The sequence below is a fragment of the Phalacrocorax carbo genome, chromosome 19 (assembly GCF_963921805.1).
Source record: "Phalacrocorax carbo chromosome 19, bPhaCar2.1, whole genome shotgun sequence".
NCBI lineage: Eukaryota > Metazoa > Chordata > Aves > Suliformes > Phalacrocoracidae > Phalacrocorax > Phalacrocorax carbo.
The window spans coordinates 2028421-2046506 of record NC_087531.1 but is presented as its reverse complement, the minus strand read 5'-3'; the positions used below and the strand labels follow the sequence as shown (position 1 = coordinate 2046506).

The following is an 18086-nucleotide window of genomic DNA, read 5'->3' as shown; positions in this document are numbered from 1 at the left end:
AGCGCTGGATCATGTTACGTTCCACGACGCGTCAGGTTCAACAACCAAGTGACTGGCGACAAGCGCACTTCAGAGGCCTAACGCTTTCCTGGCCCCAGGACGCGAGCTACTGCGTTTTACCAACTTAAGATTAAGGCTGAGCCTATTACAATCGGATTATTTTTATTTCGGGGGAGCTTTCCCTCTCACCAGCAGTAACCCCTATGGCTGCACATCCTTCTTCCAGAGGATGCTGAAGGTAAAGGAGGCATCATCAGCGTGAAAGAACATCCGTAAGGTGGGATTCATCCATGTACTGAACACAGATGCTTAAAATTATCCTTCATACTCTTCCCACAGAGTGCCCTCAGTACAGAGGGCAGGGCTCAGTTTGAGAGTGGAATTACCTGGATTCCAGAAATCAAGGGGCACGTCGATCCAGAAAAGGCTTTATTAGGAATGTTTAAGGTACAGCGTTGCATACTCTTGATTCCCACTCTATTTTAAACAGAGTTCAGGACCCAGGTAAGCCAGACCACAGGCTTTTCAGCTACCAAATTAGCGACAGTTACATATTATGTACAGGTTTTGCACCGGCTTGCTGGATTGCAAGATGCTGCCACGGTGAGTTAAGCCAGACTGGCTTTTTTCTGTGTTACCAGAGAGGCTTTGCCCATCAACCCCAGTTCCTGAGGTACCGCAGAGCGGGTCCGCAGCCTCGTTCCCCTCTCCTCAGGCGCTGGGGGCGTACTGCACGGCTAGGCGGTCAAAGTCATGCTCCTTCAAGTCGGAAACAAAAAGAAAATGAACAAACCTCAAACTTTACTGAAAATGTAACAAAACCTGCGTTAGCTGAAGAAAACGCTACTATCGCAGCTCGCTAAGGCAAAAGGAATTCCAAGAAGCAAGATCACCTGCAGCACTTAATTTTTTCAGTTTGTTCCATTTGCCCTTCACCCTTCTTTCCCCCTCCCCAAATTCTCTCTTCCAGAAGGGTGTTTCCTCTATTTAAGCGTAACGAACTCCCGACTCGCATTAAGAGCCCGTATCTCAGAGATATTCTTTCAAGACGTGACCAGGTTCGGGTACGTCACTCCTTTGTTTAACACCTGGCTTGTGTTTCCCAACATCTCTCACAAAAACGTGGACCAAAGAACGTGGACCTGCCCCCTCAGAACTGCAGTCGCGTTTACCGGTAAAGAATCCACTCGCCCCATCAGACACTGGGACAAGGCACGATGAATTCCATTTTGTACTAGGAAGTAATTGGTACCTTTGCCTGATACTCCTTTATGAACGGATGGTTTTTATGCGCGTCTTTCAACTGCGACAAATAGCGATTCGTAACCTGTGGGATGAGACAGGTACATTTAAAAACTGAGATCGTGTGAGAAGCCGGGAGTTTAAAACATCGCACTTTGATGTATTTGTCTGCAGCGAGCGAAGACCTGACTTTTTCAGTGTCCCAGATGTGAGCAGCCCCAGCTAAAACCAGTTAGACCGATGCATACTCTGCGCTTAAAAATTAGACCTTAACTAGCGGGTTCAAGAAAACAATGAGTGAGAACTGAACTCAGCCCTCAAGAGACTTCTTTTTCCACCCAGGCCTTCCTCTCAAGGCTACCACTGTCTACAGCATCGGCATTTCCACAAATGCTTTATTGAACGTCGAAGAGGCCGAGCCCCCCGTGCCCCAGAACGATTTTATTTCGCGAACGCCCATGCTGATGAGAACACACAAAACTGCAAAACCCAAGCGAAGTTACCGCGTGCGGCAGGAACACGCAGCCTGCCCTCAGCGGCAGGAACAGGCCGAGGGTATCTGCTTGGTGAGCACAATAAGCCAAGCCTCACCTCCGGTGGTTTGCCCAAGTGCTGTGACAGGACGACAAAGTTGATCAGGGTCTCAGGGTGGCCGCTGTCCTGGAAACAAGAAGAGTCACCTCATCTACCTGACTTACCCCCACCGCCACTCAGTGACAACCGGCACGGTTCTGCAAGAACCAGTTCTCCCAAACCCACAGCTCACTTTACTGGAGGAGGCAAAGGAGGAAAAGGTAGATATTAACAGCGACCACCCGAGCGAGATATCTCGATATACCGGTATTTTCATGAAGTCTAACAGTGGAAGTCCTCGCTGTTTTACCCTATACCCCAATGGAAGCAAATCTGCCTGGAAAAACCATGGAGCACCTTGTCCAACGCCTCTTGAAGCACTCCCTCTGCGTCGTCCCACTTGCCCTGCGCCATGTAGCAGGCTGCTTGTCCGTTAAGTAGGAGGAGGGTGGACGAACATTTGTCTGCCATCTCTTGGAAGATATAATAGGCATCTTGTAACTTCTCACCACCCTGCAAAGGGAGGAGAGAAACACCCACAGCCCTGTTACGTGCTGCCAGGAAGCCTGTATGATCTTGCCACGGTTGAAGGACTAGGCACAAAGTTTGTTTCTAGGGTTATAAAGCCCAGGTATAAAATGTGTAAGAAGCAGCGCTAACAGCTGTTGGCATTCATGTGACCTGTACCACAACAGATCACTGTCAGACCGTAGATGAAAGAAATGTAAAAATATTACTTAAATGATCAAAAGATCCAGGTTTCTGTCAAAAAAAAAAAGAAAAAACCCACTTCAGACGAACCGCTTCAGGTGTTTGACGTAATAAAGGATTACGAAATGAGGGTGTTTTTCATAATTAAATGCGGGTATGGACACCTGGCTTTTCAAAAAGTTCCAGCTTCAGAAAGGTTCCGCATGCAGCAGCTTCCACCAGTTAGAGGTGGGATCCCTTGTGGAAACTGAGGTCTTAAGGAAAATCTAGCTGCAGACTATTGTAGGGCAAGGGCTGTGTATGAGAGATTTCATAAAAAACCCAAGTGAATGCTAAAAAAAAAAGAAGTTTAATAGTGTAACAGGTTACTGCACGCATAACCTTGGACCTCACTGAATTTTAGGAGACTACTTATTTTCAACCACCTGACTACCTGGACTGCCAAACAGCGTATGTTTTCGTCTGATTCACAACATTCTCTAAGCAGAGAATTACATTTTTTTCCCCTCAGGTCTGGATGCTAGTAACGCAGCAGCTTTCCATTTTATATTGTAACATTTTGTGAATTATTTAAGCGTGGTTTAGGTCTTCCCTGCGCAAGCTGAAGGCTAAGGAGCACAGATGAAAGGCCGACAATCAAAACAGCCGGTTATTTTGTGAAGCCAGCTACCAATATTTTCTGTGTCCTTGAAGGAAGGGGAAGAAAACCCCCAAACCCAACAAGAAACCTGCATGGTTTTCTGAAAGCATGGTGTGAAAGAGCAATCAGGAATGAGATACGGAGCGGTGTTCCTCAGACGATGTAGGCTACGGATCCCCATTTCAGATACTCACTATGGCCAGGTTCACCCAGGCAGTTGCCAGCTGAGTAAGGGTCGCATCCTCGTCTTGCTCCTGCATCTTCTTAAGTTCCTTGCTGCAGAAGCAAACATGGGCATCACATAACAGAAAGACATCTTCTGCGCTTCTTCAAGGCAGAAACAAAAGGTTGTCGTTTCCTCTCTCAGTTCTTCCATCGCTATAGCATGTCAGCCACAGCAAGTCGGTAACACGGCACAAACAGCTCGTAATATTTTACTGAGACGATCTGTGAAAGACCTCCCTGTTTTACTTCCCTATGGGAAGTCAGAGATTCAAACCACGTCCTGCTGAAGGTAAGATTAAACCTAGAGGTCCATCGCTTCCTTTAGCTGTACCCAGCTGTATTATCTCCACAACTTTTGCAACTTTAAGAATAAAAACCTCCTGCAGCGCACCCATAGCTACGCACAAGTTGTTCTGTCCACGGCAGGTGTTAAAATGCTGCACCTTGGGGGAGGCTGGGTGATGAAAATTCTCTCATCAACACCCACCCCACAAGGGCACGTCAAGAAGCAAAGGGACACGAACTTACTTACCGAGCCAGATCAAGCCTGTCGAGCTTCAGAAGAATCTGTATCATCATGGCCATGCTGCAACGAACAAGAGCAGAGCGATTTTCACAACTGCGGGCTTTACTGCTCCCCACGCTTTGCCTGGGAGGCTGTTGCTTAGCAGACGGACCTACTGCCAGCGCCCAGGGACAAGCCTCCCTGCTGTGGGGAAGCAAGAGAGCAGGCAGCAATCTGAGCTGGACCCAGAACGGGGAAGCTTGCTCCCAGCTCCAAAGCGCTCCCTCGCTGTACTGACATAATGCTCATTTCAGCAATTCTGAACACACATGAATCAATAAATCAGGTTCTTAAGTTTCACAAGGGAGCAATAGACTTGATATCGTAGGGCAAGCACCAAATCACTTCCTACTTAGAAGGCAAACCTCCAAGTAGTTTCTCAATGGTTTCAAAGCTTTTTAGAGATAAGCCAGACCATTTCTAGGGCTCCTCGCTCCAGACAAGAGAAGGGCTTTGCTAGCACACACCTCCGCCACGCCAGGGCGAGTTACACGTACCATTCCAAGCTCTCCCCTTGGTGCAGGGCACGCAGCGCTGCGTCAGGGTTTTTGTCGTGGAAATAGATGGAAGCAGCCATCAGCAAGAAAGTAGTATTGGTTATATCAACGCTTTTTCCCATGTTCTTGTCCAAATCAGCAACAATTGCATCCCTATGAAGAGCAAGGGTGAGAATCTGGGAGTGTTTTGTTACTAAGCAAGACAAAAAGCTCTTGCCTCTGCACAATTCTGCCTTTTTGAGATTCACTGCAAAACCACAGAAAATCATAATAAATCCCACACTTCTACAAGAAACTTTCCACATGGAAACATATTCCCTGCTAGACAGCACTACAAGTTCTAACTTGTTATCAGGCTTACCTTTGACTCTCATTTGAAAGATATTCTGCAAACATCCTCACTGCCTGCAGCTCGGGACCAGCATTGGCTTTAATTTCATCCAGGACGACACCATATTTTCTCTATTGAAGGCAAAGATTAATAATGTCTAGTTTACTCATTTTTAAGAATAGATTAAATAATTGCTTATTTTCTAAAACCTTTTTTACAACAACCACCACCAGTAACGGCAAATTTCTACTCTATGTCCCCCCATCATACTCCACAAACACAGCCAAACTTCATAACTGAGGATTATTTTGCCATATTCCATTTTAAAGATAAAAAAGTACCTCTCAAAGAGGTCTCGTCAGGTCACCCTGACCCTACAAACAACACCCTGCATGCACAATTGCATTACTTTTGGGGGAGGTATTACGTTCCGGTGCTAAAGGAGGCCTTATCTGGGGTTCACAAGAAGGAGTATGGCCAGCAGGGCGAGGGAGGTTATCCTCCCCCTCTGCTCTGCCATAGTGAGGCCACATCTGGAGTGCCGCGTCCAGTTCTGGGCCCCCCAGTTCAAAAGAGACCGGGAACCATTGGAGAGAGTCCAGCAGAGAGCTACCAAGATGATCAGGGGACTGGAGCATCTCCCTTGTGAGGAAATGCTGAGAACCTGGGCTTGTTCAGCCTGGAGAAAAGAAGGCTGAGGGGGATCTCATCAATGCTTATAAATATCTGAATGGCAGGTGTCAGGAGGATGGGGCTGGACTCTTTTCAGTGGTGCCCAGCGACAGGCCAAGGGGCAACGGGCACAAGTTGGAGCACGGAAACTTCCTGAAAAAGCTCCTGCCCTGCGCGGGTGCCAGAGCAGGGGCACAGGCTGCCCAGAGAGACTGTGGAGTCCCTTCCCTGGAGACATTCAAACCCCGCCTGGATGCGGCCCTGTGCCCCTGCTCTGGGTGTGCCTGCTCCAGCAGGGGGTGGGATGGGATGAGCTCCAGAGGTCCCTTCCAACCCCTGCCAGTCTGTGATTATTACCAAACCGTATAATGCTATATTCACAGGACTCAGATTCACAACCTCCCCATCTCCAGCCCTGTACTCGGAAACACAGTGCTTGCAACCTCACCTGGGCGATGTAGGCTCGGAATAAGAAAACATCTCTCTCCACTTCCTTCTCCGGGTTAGACGGCTGAAGGGATGAGAAGAAACAAGAACCCCTCTGAGCGACCTGTACAACCATAACCCAACTCCACAACAACTCCGCACAGTAGAGTTTCCCACAGGGAAACGACACCCCCTCCCATACACACACACCTATTCCCAGGGCCCACAGAAGCCCCCCCGCTGCTAGGGCAGGGAGATGGGGAGCACCAAAATCAGCCCAGGAGAAAGCGGGCCCGGACACGGGGCGCTCAGGGAGCCCCAGGTCCGCGCCTTCAACCGCGCGGGGGCCGAGGGGAGCCAGGGCCCAGGGAGCGGCACCGACCCATGGGCCAAAGGACGGCCTGCCCTCCCACCCCGCTCCCCGAGCCGCCCCCACCTTGACCCGCTGCGCCTCGTTGATGGCGGCCTGGTAGGCCCCAATGTAGAAGCTGTTCTTCACGTCGAAGAGCTCGTCGGCGTCGCCGCCGTGAGCAGCGGAGCCCGCACCCGCCCCGGACGCCATTTCCCCCCTCCTCAGACACGTCTCCCGGAAGCAGCTGAACGCCGGTCTCCATGGAGATCTCCCGCGCCAGCCAATAGGCACGCAAGGCAGTGGAGACGTCACCAGAGCGCCGGAAGCGGCTGCCGGGAAATGCTAGTCTGGGCGGGACTAGCAGGAGCCAGCCAATGAGAGGCAGGCGGGCGGGCCCTCTTGGCGTGGCGCGCGGGCGGAAGCGGCGGTGTGGGCAGTCAGGGTAATGGCGGAGTTTCGGGCGCTGGGGCTGGCGCCGTGGCTGGTGGAGCAGGCGCGGCAGGTGGGGCTGAGCCGGCCCACGCCCGTGCAGGCCGCCTGCATCCCGCCCGTGCTGCAGGGTGAGCATTCCTGGTTCCCCCCCGGTTCCCCCCCCGCCCGGCTCCCCGCCCGGCTCCCCGCCCGGTTCCCCCCACCCCCGGCTCCCCGCCCGGTGTCCCCCCTCCCCCCCCCCCCCCCGGCTCCCCACTCCCTGTCCCCGTCCCGCTCCCAGTCCCACGGTTAACGGCTGCTCCCGGTCTCTGCCCTTCTGCCTCCCTCACAGGTCGCGACTGCCTGGGCTGCGCCAAGACAGGCAGCGGGAAGACGGCGGCCTTCGTGCTGCCCGTGCTGCAGGTGCTCTCCGAGGATCCCTACGGTATCTTCTGCCTGGTGCTGACACCCACCAGGTACGGAGCGGCCCCGGGAGGGCCTCGGCCGGGCGAACCGGCCCCGGGAGGCCCCACCATGGTGGTCGGCACCGCTTCAGTGCTCTCATCCCCGGCAGGGAGCTGGCGTACCAGATCGCCGAGCAGTTCCGTGTCCTGGGGAAGCCCCTCGGCCTGAAGGACTGCGTGGTGGTGGGCGGCCTGGGTGAGTGCTGCTGCATGGGGGCTGGCACCTCTGGCACGCTCGGGTTGGGCAAGGGCAGAGCACCCGGGCAGGCTCTCCTTCTACATGGCACACTTTCTTCATGCTGAGGCGCTGTTATCCAGCGACCCAGGCAGTAGAGGCTGGTGGAAATAAGGAGAGCCATGTTGTCTAGCCTTACAGACCAAATGATTGTAGGGGTCCATGTTTGCTTGCCTGTAACTCGGCTCTGTGGTTCTGTTTGCAGACATGGTGGCGCAGGCACTGGAGCTCTCCCGTAAACCCCACGTTGTCATTGCTACGCCCGGCAGGCTGGCAGATCACCTCCGCAGTTCCAACACTTTCAGCCTTAAAAAACTGAAGTTCTTGGTAAGGTACCTCTCCAGCTTGTTCTTTTTTTTTTTAATGCTTTTAAAGTTTTTGGCTTTGTAGGTATGCATGGAAATGATCTCATTTATTCCTGGCTGTGCCTAGGTTTTGGATGAAGCTGACCGGTTGTTGGAGCAGGGCTGTGCTGACTTCACCGCAGACCTGGAGGTGATTCTGGAGGCTGTTCCAGCACGCAGACAGACGCTGCTCTTCAGCGCCACGCTAACCGATACGCTGAACGAGCTGAAGAGCCTGGCCGCCAACAGACCGTTCTTCTGGGAGGCTGTGTCCGAGTAAGTCTTCACCCACTCCACCGAGTGGGTGAGGAATCCCGTTTCCTCTCCGTTATCTTGTCTCCTCACTGTCTTTCCCTGTGTTCCATCTTTACTTGCCAAACCTGTGCTCCTTGGTGCTTTGCCTTCTCCCCTCGACAGGGTGCGGACGGTGGATGAATTGGACCAACGCTACTTGCTCGTACCCGAAGCACTCAAGGACGCGTACCTCGTCCATTTAATCCAGACCTTCCAGGATGAGCACGAAGACTGGTCTATTATTATCTTTACCAAAACCTGCAAGTGAGTGGCATTGTTCCTCATGATTGCTCTTAATGTAGGGGTGCCTTTACATTTCTAGTTCAGACTCCAAATTCCTACTGTATTCGGTGTAGGGCTGGGGTCGTATTTGCTTCCTTAGTCTATTCTGAAATCTGGTAGAGAAACACCTTTTCCTTTGAGCAGTCCGGGGCTGAAGGGCCTCTCAGAAATGTAGCACGCCAGAAGCTCAAGCTGCTTTATCTCCCTGCCTCTTCCTTTCCTCCTGCTGATGGATACTGGAAAAGGGGTGGGGAAAATAGCACTGTCTGCTCCCCCGGGCTGTTACCTTCCTTCGGGTGGTTCAGGGGACCGGGGTTGAGCTGTGGAGCTGGTGACATTCCCCTGAGCGCAGGTGGGGAGCCAGTCACTCGCTCTGGGGTGAGCGGGTGCGCCGTGCCCTGCCTCTGTCAGAGCGCTTCTCGAGGAACACCAGCTCCCTCCTGATCCATCAGCTTTACCTTTCCTTGTTACATTCTGATTACGTTTTTTTTCCTTCAAGGGACTGCCAGGTCTTGAATATGATGCTTAGGAAATACAGCTTTCCTTCCGTAGCTCTGCATTCCATGATGAAGCAGGTGAGTGGCGGGACAGATCTGGGAGATGGATGCTTCCAGCTGCATCCCTGCCATCTGCCCAAGCCCTACAGCTCCTGTGGATCACAACATCCCTCATACAGACGTTTCTCTTTACAGCGGCAACGATTTGCAGCTTTAGCAAAGTTCAAGTCCAGCATCTTTAAGATTCTCATTGCCACTGATGTCGCTGCCAGGTACGGGAAAAACGCGGTTGCTGTTGCCAAAGGTTTTAAGGCTGCTCTTTAAGTGCTAGAACCACTGTGGAGATTAGGCTGGGTTTAGTAAGAGGAGAGCTTTAAACTCCCTCACTTGGGTTGTAGAACATCTGAGCTGTGTTTTGGAGCCCGCTTGTGTGTGATGTAGCTCCGATCCCGGCTTGTTTTGCTGCAGTGTGTGTGGGGTGTGTGTGTTCTGGCAGGAGAATGATTTCTGTGAGGATTAGTGTGTTCTCTGGGTCTAGGAGGGAGCGGTGGGCTGCAAGGCAACGTCGCATTTTGTGGCTGTTGGAGAGTCGCCTGAGGAGAGTTTGTCCTAGAATCAGCCCAAGACAATAAAGACTATGTTTGTGAGAATACGGGGCTCTTGGAGAAAGCAGAGGACAGGAACTTAAGCTGGATATATTAATATTAAAACAGCGTTTCTCAACTTCTGTTCTCTTTCTCTGCATTCCAGAGGTTTGGACATTCCTGCAGTACAAGTTGTCATCAATCACAACACTCCTGGCCTGCCAAAAATCTACATCCACCGGGTTGGCCGGACAGCCCGTGCGGGTGAGCAGGGACAACGGCGTGCCGTTTGCTGGCTAAAGCTGGGCTCCCAGCGCTGGGGCTGAGCCCTCAGCGGGTGCGAGGGGGGCTTCGCAGCAGCGAGGTCTTACCCAGATCACTGGCTCGGCCTTGAGGTTGCAGTGGTGGCTTTCCCCGACTTGTGTCTGGTCTGCACGAATAGTTAACTGAATTTTCAGAGCAAATAAAGACCCCTCTGAGCACCCTGTCACCATAATGTGACTCATGGGGATGGATGGAATTGGGCATGGCTTAGGCTTCATCTCCTTCTGCTTGTCAAGATTCACTTATCGCTGTGTTTTCATCATCCAGGTCGGAAAGGAATAGCTATTACACTGGTGACGCAGTACGACATCCATCTTGTACATGCTATTGAGGAGGAAATCAGTAAGTAGAGCACCAGTAATGCTGCTAAAACGTGGGATCGCGTGTGTTCCTTTGTGCTTGTGGTACTTGCAGTACTGATTTCATCAGTGTAGAATCATAGAGTCATTAAGGTTGGAAAAGACCCCCAGGCCTCCTAAACCATGTCCAAAGTGCCACGTCTGCACGTTGTTTGAACCCCCCCAGGGACGGTGACTCCCCCACCTCTCTGGGCAGCCTGTGCCAGGGCCTGACCGCTCTTGCAGTAAACACATTTTCCCTAATCTCCAACCTAAACCTCCTCAGCACAACTTGAGGCCATTTCTTGTCCTATTAGTAGTGAATTGGGAGAAGAGACCAACCCCCCCCTCACTATATCCTCCTTTCAGGCAGTTGCAGAGAGCGATAAGGTCTCCCCTCAGCCTCTTCTCCAGGCTAAACCCCCCCAGCTCCCTCAGCCGCTCCTCATAAAGTTGAGATATAAGAATGTATGATCTAGAACATCAGCATAAAATGGTCTCTCTTCCCTGTGTGGTTCAGGCTTGGAAAAGAGCAGGAGCACTTGAATCTCCAGCTTTGATTCTGCTCCTGAGTGTGCCAGGCATGAACGTGTTTGTCTTCCTGCTGTTTCTAGTGGAGGAGAACCAGGGTGTTGAACTTCTTCTGTTACCTTTAAGGAGGAAGCCGGTTGCTTTAATATACTCCCTTGCTACTGTGAGTGCTGAGGTGGACAAAAAAAACAGGTTGCTTTGCATAGGTTCAGACTTCATCTTTGTTTAGGAAGTAGATCTAATTAATGCAATATCTTGTGCTACGGGCAATCGTAGGCAGAGGGGAGGATTTAATCCTTTGTCGTAGGCATGAAGAAGTCAGTGACCATAGCATACGACAAAAATTTCGCTGATAATCCGTGGAACTATATTGGGTTTTTTATGAGTTGAGAATCTGCCCCTGGGTTCTGGAACCAACCACGGTCTGTAAATGTCTCGCCCTGATTTAGAACTGAAGCTGCAGGAGTTCTCCGTGGAGGAGCGGTTTGTGCTTGACATCCTCATCCAAGTGAACGTCACCAGGAGGGAATGTGAGATAGTAAGTGCGCAAAGGTGAAGCCCCGTTGTTCAGAGGGCTGGAGGTCCTGGGCCGCTGGGCGTAACCAGGAGAGTCGCCCCAGTCTAACGTGCGGCTCTGGATGTGCAGCTTTGCTCTTGAGCATGTAAATTAGAGTTTTTGCTCCTGTTTTTTAGTGGAAGCACTTGGATGTGTGTGTGTGGAGGGTTGTTTTAGTTATCTTCCCTAGGTTTGCTCTATTATCGCACAGCTTTGCGGCATTTTTATGCTGCTGAGTGTTGAGGCTGGCAGCGTGGGGGGAAGGTGTGCAGATGTGTGCACGCGGGTGAGGTCCCGCTGTACCACTTTTCTCCGTGTCAGACTCGGTGCATGGTTACTGATTGCCCTGCTGCGTTTTTGCTTTGACAGGAACTGGAGGGAATGGATTTTGATGAGAAGAAAGAAATAAATAAGCGGAAACAAATGATCCTTGAAGGGAAGGTGAGAGTTGCTGCTGCATAAACTGCTTTGATCAGTAGCTAGTATAACGCCATCGATGTGGAAGGGGAATGACAACTCCTCCCTCAGTGCTGTGGTGTGCCCGCCTCGCTCCCCTTCGGGGCGGTGAAGTTTTATCTTGCGGGGTGACTGATAAAAAACGCGTTGGAGTAGTGTCTGACTTGTGCAGGCTACTTGGTCATGGGCTAGAAGGCAGCGTGGGCGTCTAGGAAAGGCAAAGGGGCTGGCGCTGTCCCTAGGCATGTCACTAGTGTCCTGGCATTTGCCATTGCAGGATCCGGACCTGGAGGCAAAAAGGAAAGCAGAGCTAGCCAAGATCAAGAAGAAAAACAAGCAATGCCGTGAGAAGGTTCAGCAGACGCTGCAGAAGAAAAAGCAACTGCAGCTGAAGAGGAAGCTGCAGAAGAAGATGGAGCGGCGGAACAAACTGCGTGCTGCAGAAGAGAAGTAACATCCTTCGGCCTGGCTCGCTTGGCTCGGCCTGCCCCGATGTCGCTGCTGCTTTGGGAATACTGGGCTCTAACGCGTCTTAATGTGGACGCTTCTGACCTGAAATTGGTGTTGGAGAGGGAGGAAGGTGGGTGAGGGGAGAAGGGACGTGTTGATAAACGGTCCCCGTTATTTCTCCTTCCTGCACAACGCCGCTGCTTTGGGCTGCTCCTGGCAGGCCGGATCAGTCTCCTGGAAGAATGTATTTCAAGAGCATGTTTCCTTCCTCCAGCAAAGGAGAGGCCAGACCTGAATTCTTGGTGATGTGAAGGGAAATAAAGATCTTCTCTCTTCCCCCTTCATTCAGTCATTGCTCTTTCCCTTTCAAGGGCTGGTGCTGGCCACTCACGCTTGTTTATATCAACAGATTGTCCCCTGAGCCAGAGTCTAAAAATACTGTGACAAAATGAGCTCAGCCCCTATCTGTGCCATAGCCCGGGGTTTTCGGAGAGGAAAATTCCTGGAACGCGTGGGGAGGTTGTATTGTGTGGCTGTCCTGGGGTCTTCTTGGGATAATTCTGCTTCATACATTTAAGTGATACTCTTGCCTGCGATTGCTGGCTCAGACTCCAGCCCTGGGCTGCTGCCCCTAGGGAGAGCAGAGCTGTGGTTTGGGGATGGGGGCTGCCGGGGACTCTATTTTCCCAGATGATCTATCTTATGGCACAGAACAACCACCCCAGGAGTAGGATTGCCTTGTTTCTTGTACCATCCAAGACTACCCAGAGTGGTTTATATTTGGGTCTGCTCTGTAGGTTTCTGGGCCTCCCTGTGTAGATTTGCATCGCGTCTGTTTGGAACAGGAGGTTGGTTAGGCTGGAGGGGGCTGAGCTCTCCTAGGAAGCCGTTGTGTTTCCCTGTGGAGGCAGAGCTTAAAATCCTAGAGTAGCTCAGGCCAGTTTGGCCACCTCTGATCCGATGTCAGATTTGATCCTCGGTGCCTTCTTTAATGTTCTGAGCTTTCTATGACTCGAGAGTGAAAATCTGTTATTTCTGTCCTCAGGCTTATGACAATAGTTTCTGTGGTCAGTGCCCAAATAAATATTTATTGCAATAAGTGACCGATGTTTGACCGTCTCTGACACATGGGGGAGTTGTGGGATCTGACGGGTGGGGAGCAGTACTTGTGTGAGCAAACAGCTTGGAGATAAAATCGGTTTTATTTCAAGAGATGAGGTGGATAAGGATTGAGCTTCCCCTGGGTGTTACATCCCTCAGACCCTTCCCACAACCTCAGCCAAGCTCCTTTCCTGGGAGCACGCGGTCTCTGTGCCGCCGCCGCCTGGCTCGAGCGTGGTCTGTGCGCAGTGAGGTCTCGCAGAGGAGAGCTGGTGTTTCCCTCGGGGAATCTCCAGCCTGGCACAGCAGGGCCTCCCGCTGCCTGCAGGAGTGCGGCGGGGCTGGGGAGGTGCGGGTCCATCGGCTGCCCGGTGGCAGAGATGGGTGTGGTACCGTCTGGCGTTTCAGAGGTGCCCGAACGCCTTCCTCCTCCTCGCTTTGTCCTCTTGGGTGCCCTCCAGGAAGGAAAACGCACTCGATTGCCTGCCTCGTAGCGCAGTTCACCGTCACCGGTGGCAGCCGCTGCAGCAGCGGCCAACAGGTTTGTGTCGGACTGATGCTTTCTGAATACTAAATGCTCCTGCAGCCTCGTGCATGCTAATTTGTGGAACAAGCCTGTTTAGCTGTAGATTACAAAGACATCCTCTCTGGGACAGGCTGCTCCTGCCTTCCTGAGGAGGGTGCAGATACTGCCTTTGAGTGTCAGTTGATGCCCTCCCTCTCGCAGACACTTCTTAACCTGCCGTCTGAAGTCTCTCTGCTTTAGCGTGGTGGGGGTTTCTCAGTTCGTCTCCCTCCAGCACAATGTGACATGTGGGGTTTGATCAAGGCTCTTGTCTTGAAGCTTTATTCAAAATTCCTTTTAATACCTTCTTGTGTTTTCTTGAGCAGCCTTCTCTGTGAGGGTAAGACACGTGCTGGAAATAAGAGCGCTCTGGAGTGCTTCAGATCATCAGTTTTGGGAGTGGCCGAGTAGAAAAAGAGGTTTCTGTGCTAGTTGGGATGTAGAAAGATGGCTTAAATTCCCAGATTAGGAATTTACATCTTGGGTGACGTTTCTGTACGTGCTGTCAGTACTGCCCTTAAGTAGGATATTCCATTCTGGGGTCTCTAAGCGTTGTCATAAACCTTTGGGATGCCCTAGGAATAAAAGGATTTCCTTCTCATCACAGCCTAGATTGCGTCTTGGCTGTAAAACCACCCTCCTCTGTGTGTGGCTCTGCCTGCCAGTCCCCCAGGCAGGCGCTCGCACGCTTCCCCGCCTGTGCTGCGTGAGAATCTGCCCCAGCACGGCTGCCTCTTTCTGCCCCGCTGGGCCCGAGCACGCCCTCGCCTCTCACCCTGTGCTCTCCCCCCTCTTCAGCCCAAGCTCCCCAGCTCTGGGGGGGGGGTTTCCCTGCCTGGGTTGCCATGGAAACTTCTCAATTCAGCATCTCAGCTCGCTCGCTCTTCTCTCACCCGGACCGAGTGCGGCCGCCGAACACCGCGCTGGCACAGGGGCTGTGCCGGGCTGTACACAGAGGGAGGTCCTGCACCTGTGCCATCCTCATCCTCCTGTCATTCTCCGGGTGTGAAACCCTCGTCCGGCCCTGCTGCTCCGAGGGGCTTGGCACGCGCGTGCTCCTCTGCTCCCACCTCGCGGGGCAATCCTGTCGGGCTTTACCCCGATGGGTCTGTAGGCACCTGCCAAAACTGGCTGCTTTAGCTGTGTTTAAGGAAATATTTGTCCCTTCCTGGAGCGTTTCCCCCCATCTCTGCCCCCTCCTTACGGAGGAACAGGCATCTCTGAGGAGTGCTTCCCACCCGTTTTGCAGGGAGAAGGGCCGGGATCCTCCCAGGTGAGATACACAGTGTTTGATAAATCCCCCCGCCTTCTGCCGAACAAGGAACCGTGGCAGCGGGGATGGGTTTGGGAACACGGCGGTCACCGTCAGGGGCTGCCGCCTCCTCCGTACGTGGCTGCTGTATCAGGCAGCGAAGCTCTGGATCTCCACAGTGAAGAAAAGGCTGCTGCAATGAAATAGTCCAGGGTGCTCTTTGGCCTGGGCTTTTGATTTCTCCCTGCTGAGGCAGCAGTGCTGCACTGGAGCCCGTGTTCCAGCTTCGCTGCTGCTGCTGGGCTGCGGGTGCAGCCATTGTCAGCTCCCCCCTCGCAGGGGCTGCACGTGGCGCACAAAAGCCGCCTCTGCGTGCGTTTAACACGGCTGTTCCTCCACGTGGGTCCTTCGTGCTGGCCAAAACCTCACTGGTCCAGCCTGCACTGTGTCAGCTGCCGCCTTACCTTTGGATGGTCTTTGCAAACACAGACTCAGCTGTGTCAAAAGCCTTCAAAAGCTGCTTAACAAGCTTTTCTACCAGGAATGGCCTTTTTCCCCTCCCAGCCCTTCTCCTGGGGCTGCTTGTGTGCAGCCCTGGGGGGGCCCCGCCGCCAGGTTAGCCGGTAGATGGCAGCTGGTGTGCTCTGGATGCCCTCGCTGCTGGGTCTAATCCTTGTTCAGAGGGGAAATACGGCACAGGCCTTCTGGCTGGGCAGCTGGATTGTAAAGATTTGGCTTGAGAAAGCAGAGAGACAGTGGGGGGGACGGGGCTGCCTGAACCCAAGCCTTGCCCACGCAGCAGTCAGACCCCAGCTGCGCCCTGCTGCTGCCGGGAGCCTCCTGGGTCAGTGCTTCAAGCCTGAGGATTTTCCCTTTTCTGATCCCGGGCCCTACAATGCTCCATCGTAGTTAGAAGCTGCTCCTCGGATCCAGGGCTCTCCTCCCAACTCCCTGCACGTTCTTTGCTGAACCTTCACCTTCCGTGCTGCACCTTAAAGCTTCTCCCTGCCAGTTTTTGCTGCTTGAACGCCTTGCCTGTGGCACACGCTCGTTCAGGGCTTGACTGCAGATGCCCAGACACGTGTCTTCACTCTGGGTTTGACATGCCAGACACTGTAACTCCGCTAGTTCCTCCAAAAATGGGACAGAGGGAAGGAATACCTGGATTTTTTTTTTTTCTTGTGTGCTAAGAAAAACCTCCCTGCTGGTTCCGGTTAATTCATACCCATCCCTCACTCCCTGCAGCAGCTCTGTCTCCTGGGAACGCATCCCTGCATGACTTGCTTTGGATTCCTGTCACCTCGGGGAGGGAGAGCAGTTGTCAAGGAGCAGAAGACTCTGCTCTGGCCTTGCAAAGAGAAGGCGTGAGCTCAGCACTAACCTGTTGCTGTGCCTCATCCCCATCCCTTCAGCTCTGCTCGGTACTTCGCGGTATCATTCTTGCATTCCCAAGCCCAGCCATCGCAAGCTGTGCTGCTCCCAGCTTGAGGCCACAGGAGAAGTGGCACTCGTGCCACCAACCTCAAGGCTCAGACACTGTTTTAATCTACCCATAACAAGGTCTGGACATTAATATCTTCAGCGAGTAAGGCTAACGTGACATGTTTTCTGGCTGTTGCCTGCGGGGATTTGAAACCCTGTTAGCCTGGCACTGGTGGAAACAGAAGGCAGCGGCTATATGCAGCACCCTCTCTCACTTGTTCTGCCAGCCCTTGGGAAAAATAAGCTAGCAAGAGGGTGAGGAGCTAGCGCTGAGGCGGAGAGGCTCGCTCCGGAGCACGCAGCGTCACGCCCGTGCAGGCTGCGGGATGGGGGTGCGTGAGAAGGGGGTGACAATTCACATTTGTGGCAGCCACCGCAAGTCCCAGCGCCCTACAAAGGGGGAGTAGCCGGTGCTGCAGAGTGCAGGGCCCTTCCCTGCACGCCATGGGGAGAGAGGTGATGCCACGGGGCCAGAAGCGATGCCAGCCTCGTACAGCTGCGTTGCCGGCGGCATCCGAGGCGATGGAGTTTGGTACCTTCGAGTCTCGCTTCGCTGGCTTGCGCTCAGCAGAGCCCAGGGAGCTGCGCGGCTGCAAGCGGTGCTCCGGCTGGGAGCGGACTGGGGCGTGCAAGGGCTGCTCCTCTGCATTAGCTGTTGCTGGAGCTGCCACGTCTCTCGCGGCTGGAGCCTTGCTCGCTCTTACAAGTGTCCTAACGTTATTCCAGCTGCTGCTTTTTTGGTGCGGTGGAGGGAAGCTGATGGAAGAGGTGGGACCTTGTGCAGGGGTGATTAGTGCTGTAGCTCATGTTTTTTTCCCTCGGAGCAGAAACTGCCTTTACACACCACAGTCTAATAACGATAATAATTATAAATTACTCTGGGAAAGGGGACTGTGAACCTCGCTGGAGTTTTGGAGCTTTATTATGTGTTCATGGGCATGTTCCAAAACACACATTTAATTGCCTTCTCTGGTGCACATGGAAATTGTCTTCTAGCGTGTGCGTGTGTGTGTGTGGGGGGGGGTGTTCCTCTCCCAGAGTACGCCTGCCTGTGCAGTCAAGTGTAAACAGACCATTTCTGACCTAAAAATAACCTATCCTCTGAGTAACCGAGCAGCTGATCTCTGAAGCCCAGATGCAAGAGCTCAAAAGGATTAGGTCACCTATTTTTTTCATTAATGGTGCTATTTATTTACAAATTCCCCTAAGTTTGAGCCTTTGGAGAGCTAAAACAAAGTGCTTAGTCGCTCTTCCTCCACCGAGACCTTGCTTCAGTGTGTTCTCACAGAACTACAGATAGCAAGGACAATCTGTTCAGCAACTGTGATGTGCGGCTGCCTAGTGACACAACACGCATTACCAGGGGGCTCCGCTGCTGCAATTTGGGAAGAGAAAGATTTCTACCTCTTGTTTAAAATCACTCAGCGGACTTAGGGTATTAACCAGCCCGGCCTGTGCTAACCTTTTCTTCTCTTGGCTCTCCAGGCACTTCGTAGATGCTAGTAATTCAAGTCCAACAGTCCTTCAGGGAGGGTAATTATCTACTTTGCGGAGGAGGCGAAAGCAAAGCCCGGAGAGGCGAGGGCGTTTGCAGAGCAAGGCAGCGGCAGAGCTGGTGGTGGCCCGCCACTCTGCCTGCCAGGTCAGCTCTAGCTCGGGACTGGATTTGCATTCCCGTTCAGCCCG

At 52.7% G+C, this 18086-nt stretch overlaps 2 protein-coding genes across 2 annotated transcripts; one reads left to right on the top strand and one right to left on the bottom strand.

Annotated features, from left to right (window-relative positions):
- Positions 1 to 412: 412 nt before the first annotated feature.
- On the bottom strand, positions 413 to 6479 carry COPE (COPI coat complex subunit epsilon). The gene is made up of 10 exons (XM_064469331.1): positions 6319 to 6479; positions 5905 to 5967; positions 4815 to 4915; positions 4454 to 4606; positions 3924 to 3977; positions 3361 to 3442; positions 2173 to 2328; positions 1834 to 1902; positions 1253 to 1327; positions 413 to 759 (listed from the first exon to the last, which is right to left on the bottom strand). Exons 1-10 carry the CDS (start codon positions 6442 to 6444, stop codon positions 712 to 714), a joined length of 927 nt encoding a protein of 308 aa, XP_064325401.1. The 5' UTR covers positions 6445 to 6479; the 3' UTR covers positions 413 to 711.
- A 142-nt stretch (positions 6480 to 6621) lies between these two features.
- Positions 6622 to 12336, top strand: DDX49 (DEAD-box helicase 49). The gene is made up of 13 exons (XM_064469329.1): positions 6622 to 6794; positions 6998 to 7121; positions 7220 to 7305; positions 7550 to 7671; positions 7777 to 7964; positions 8106 to 8246; positions 8764 to 8839; positions 8957 to 9033; positions 9512 to 9609; positions 9937 to 10011; positions 10988 to 11076; positions 11464 to 11535; positions 11828 to 12336. Exons 1-13 carry the CDS (start codon positions 6680 to 6682, stop codon positions 12002 to 12004), a joined length of 1440 nt encoding a protein of 479 aa, XP_064325399.1. The 5' UTR covers positions 6622 to 6679; the 3' UTR covers positions 12005 to 12336.
- The last annotated feature ends 5750 nt before the right edge of the window (positions 12337 to 18086 follow it).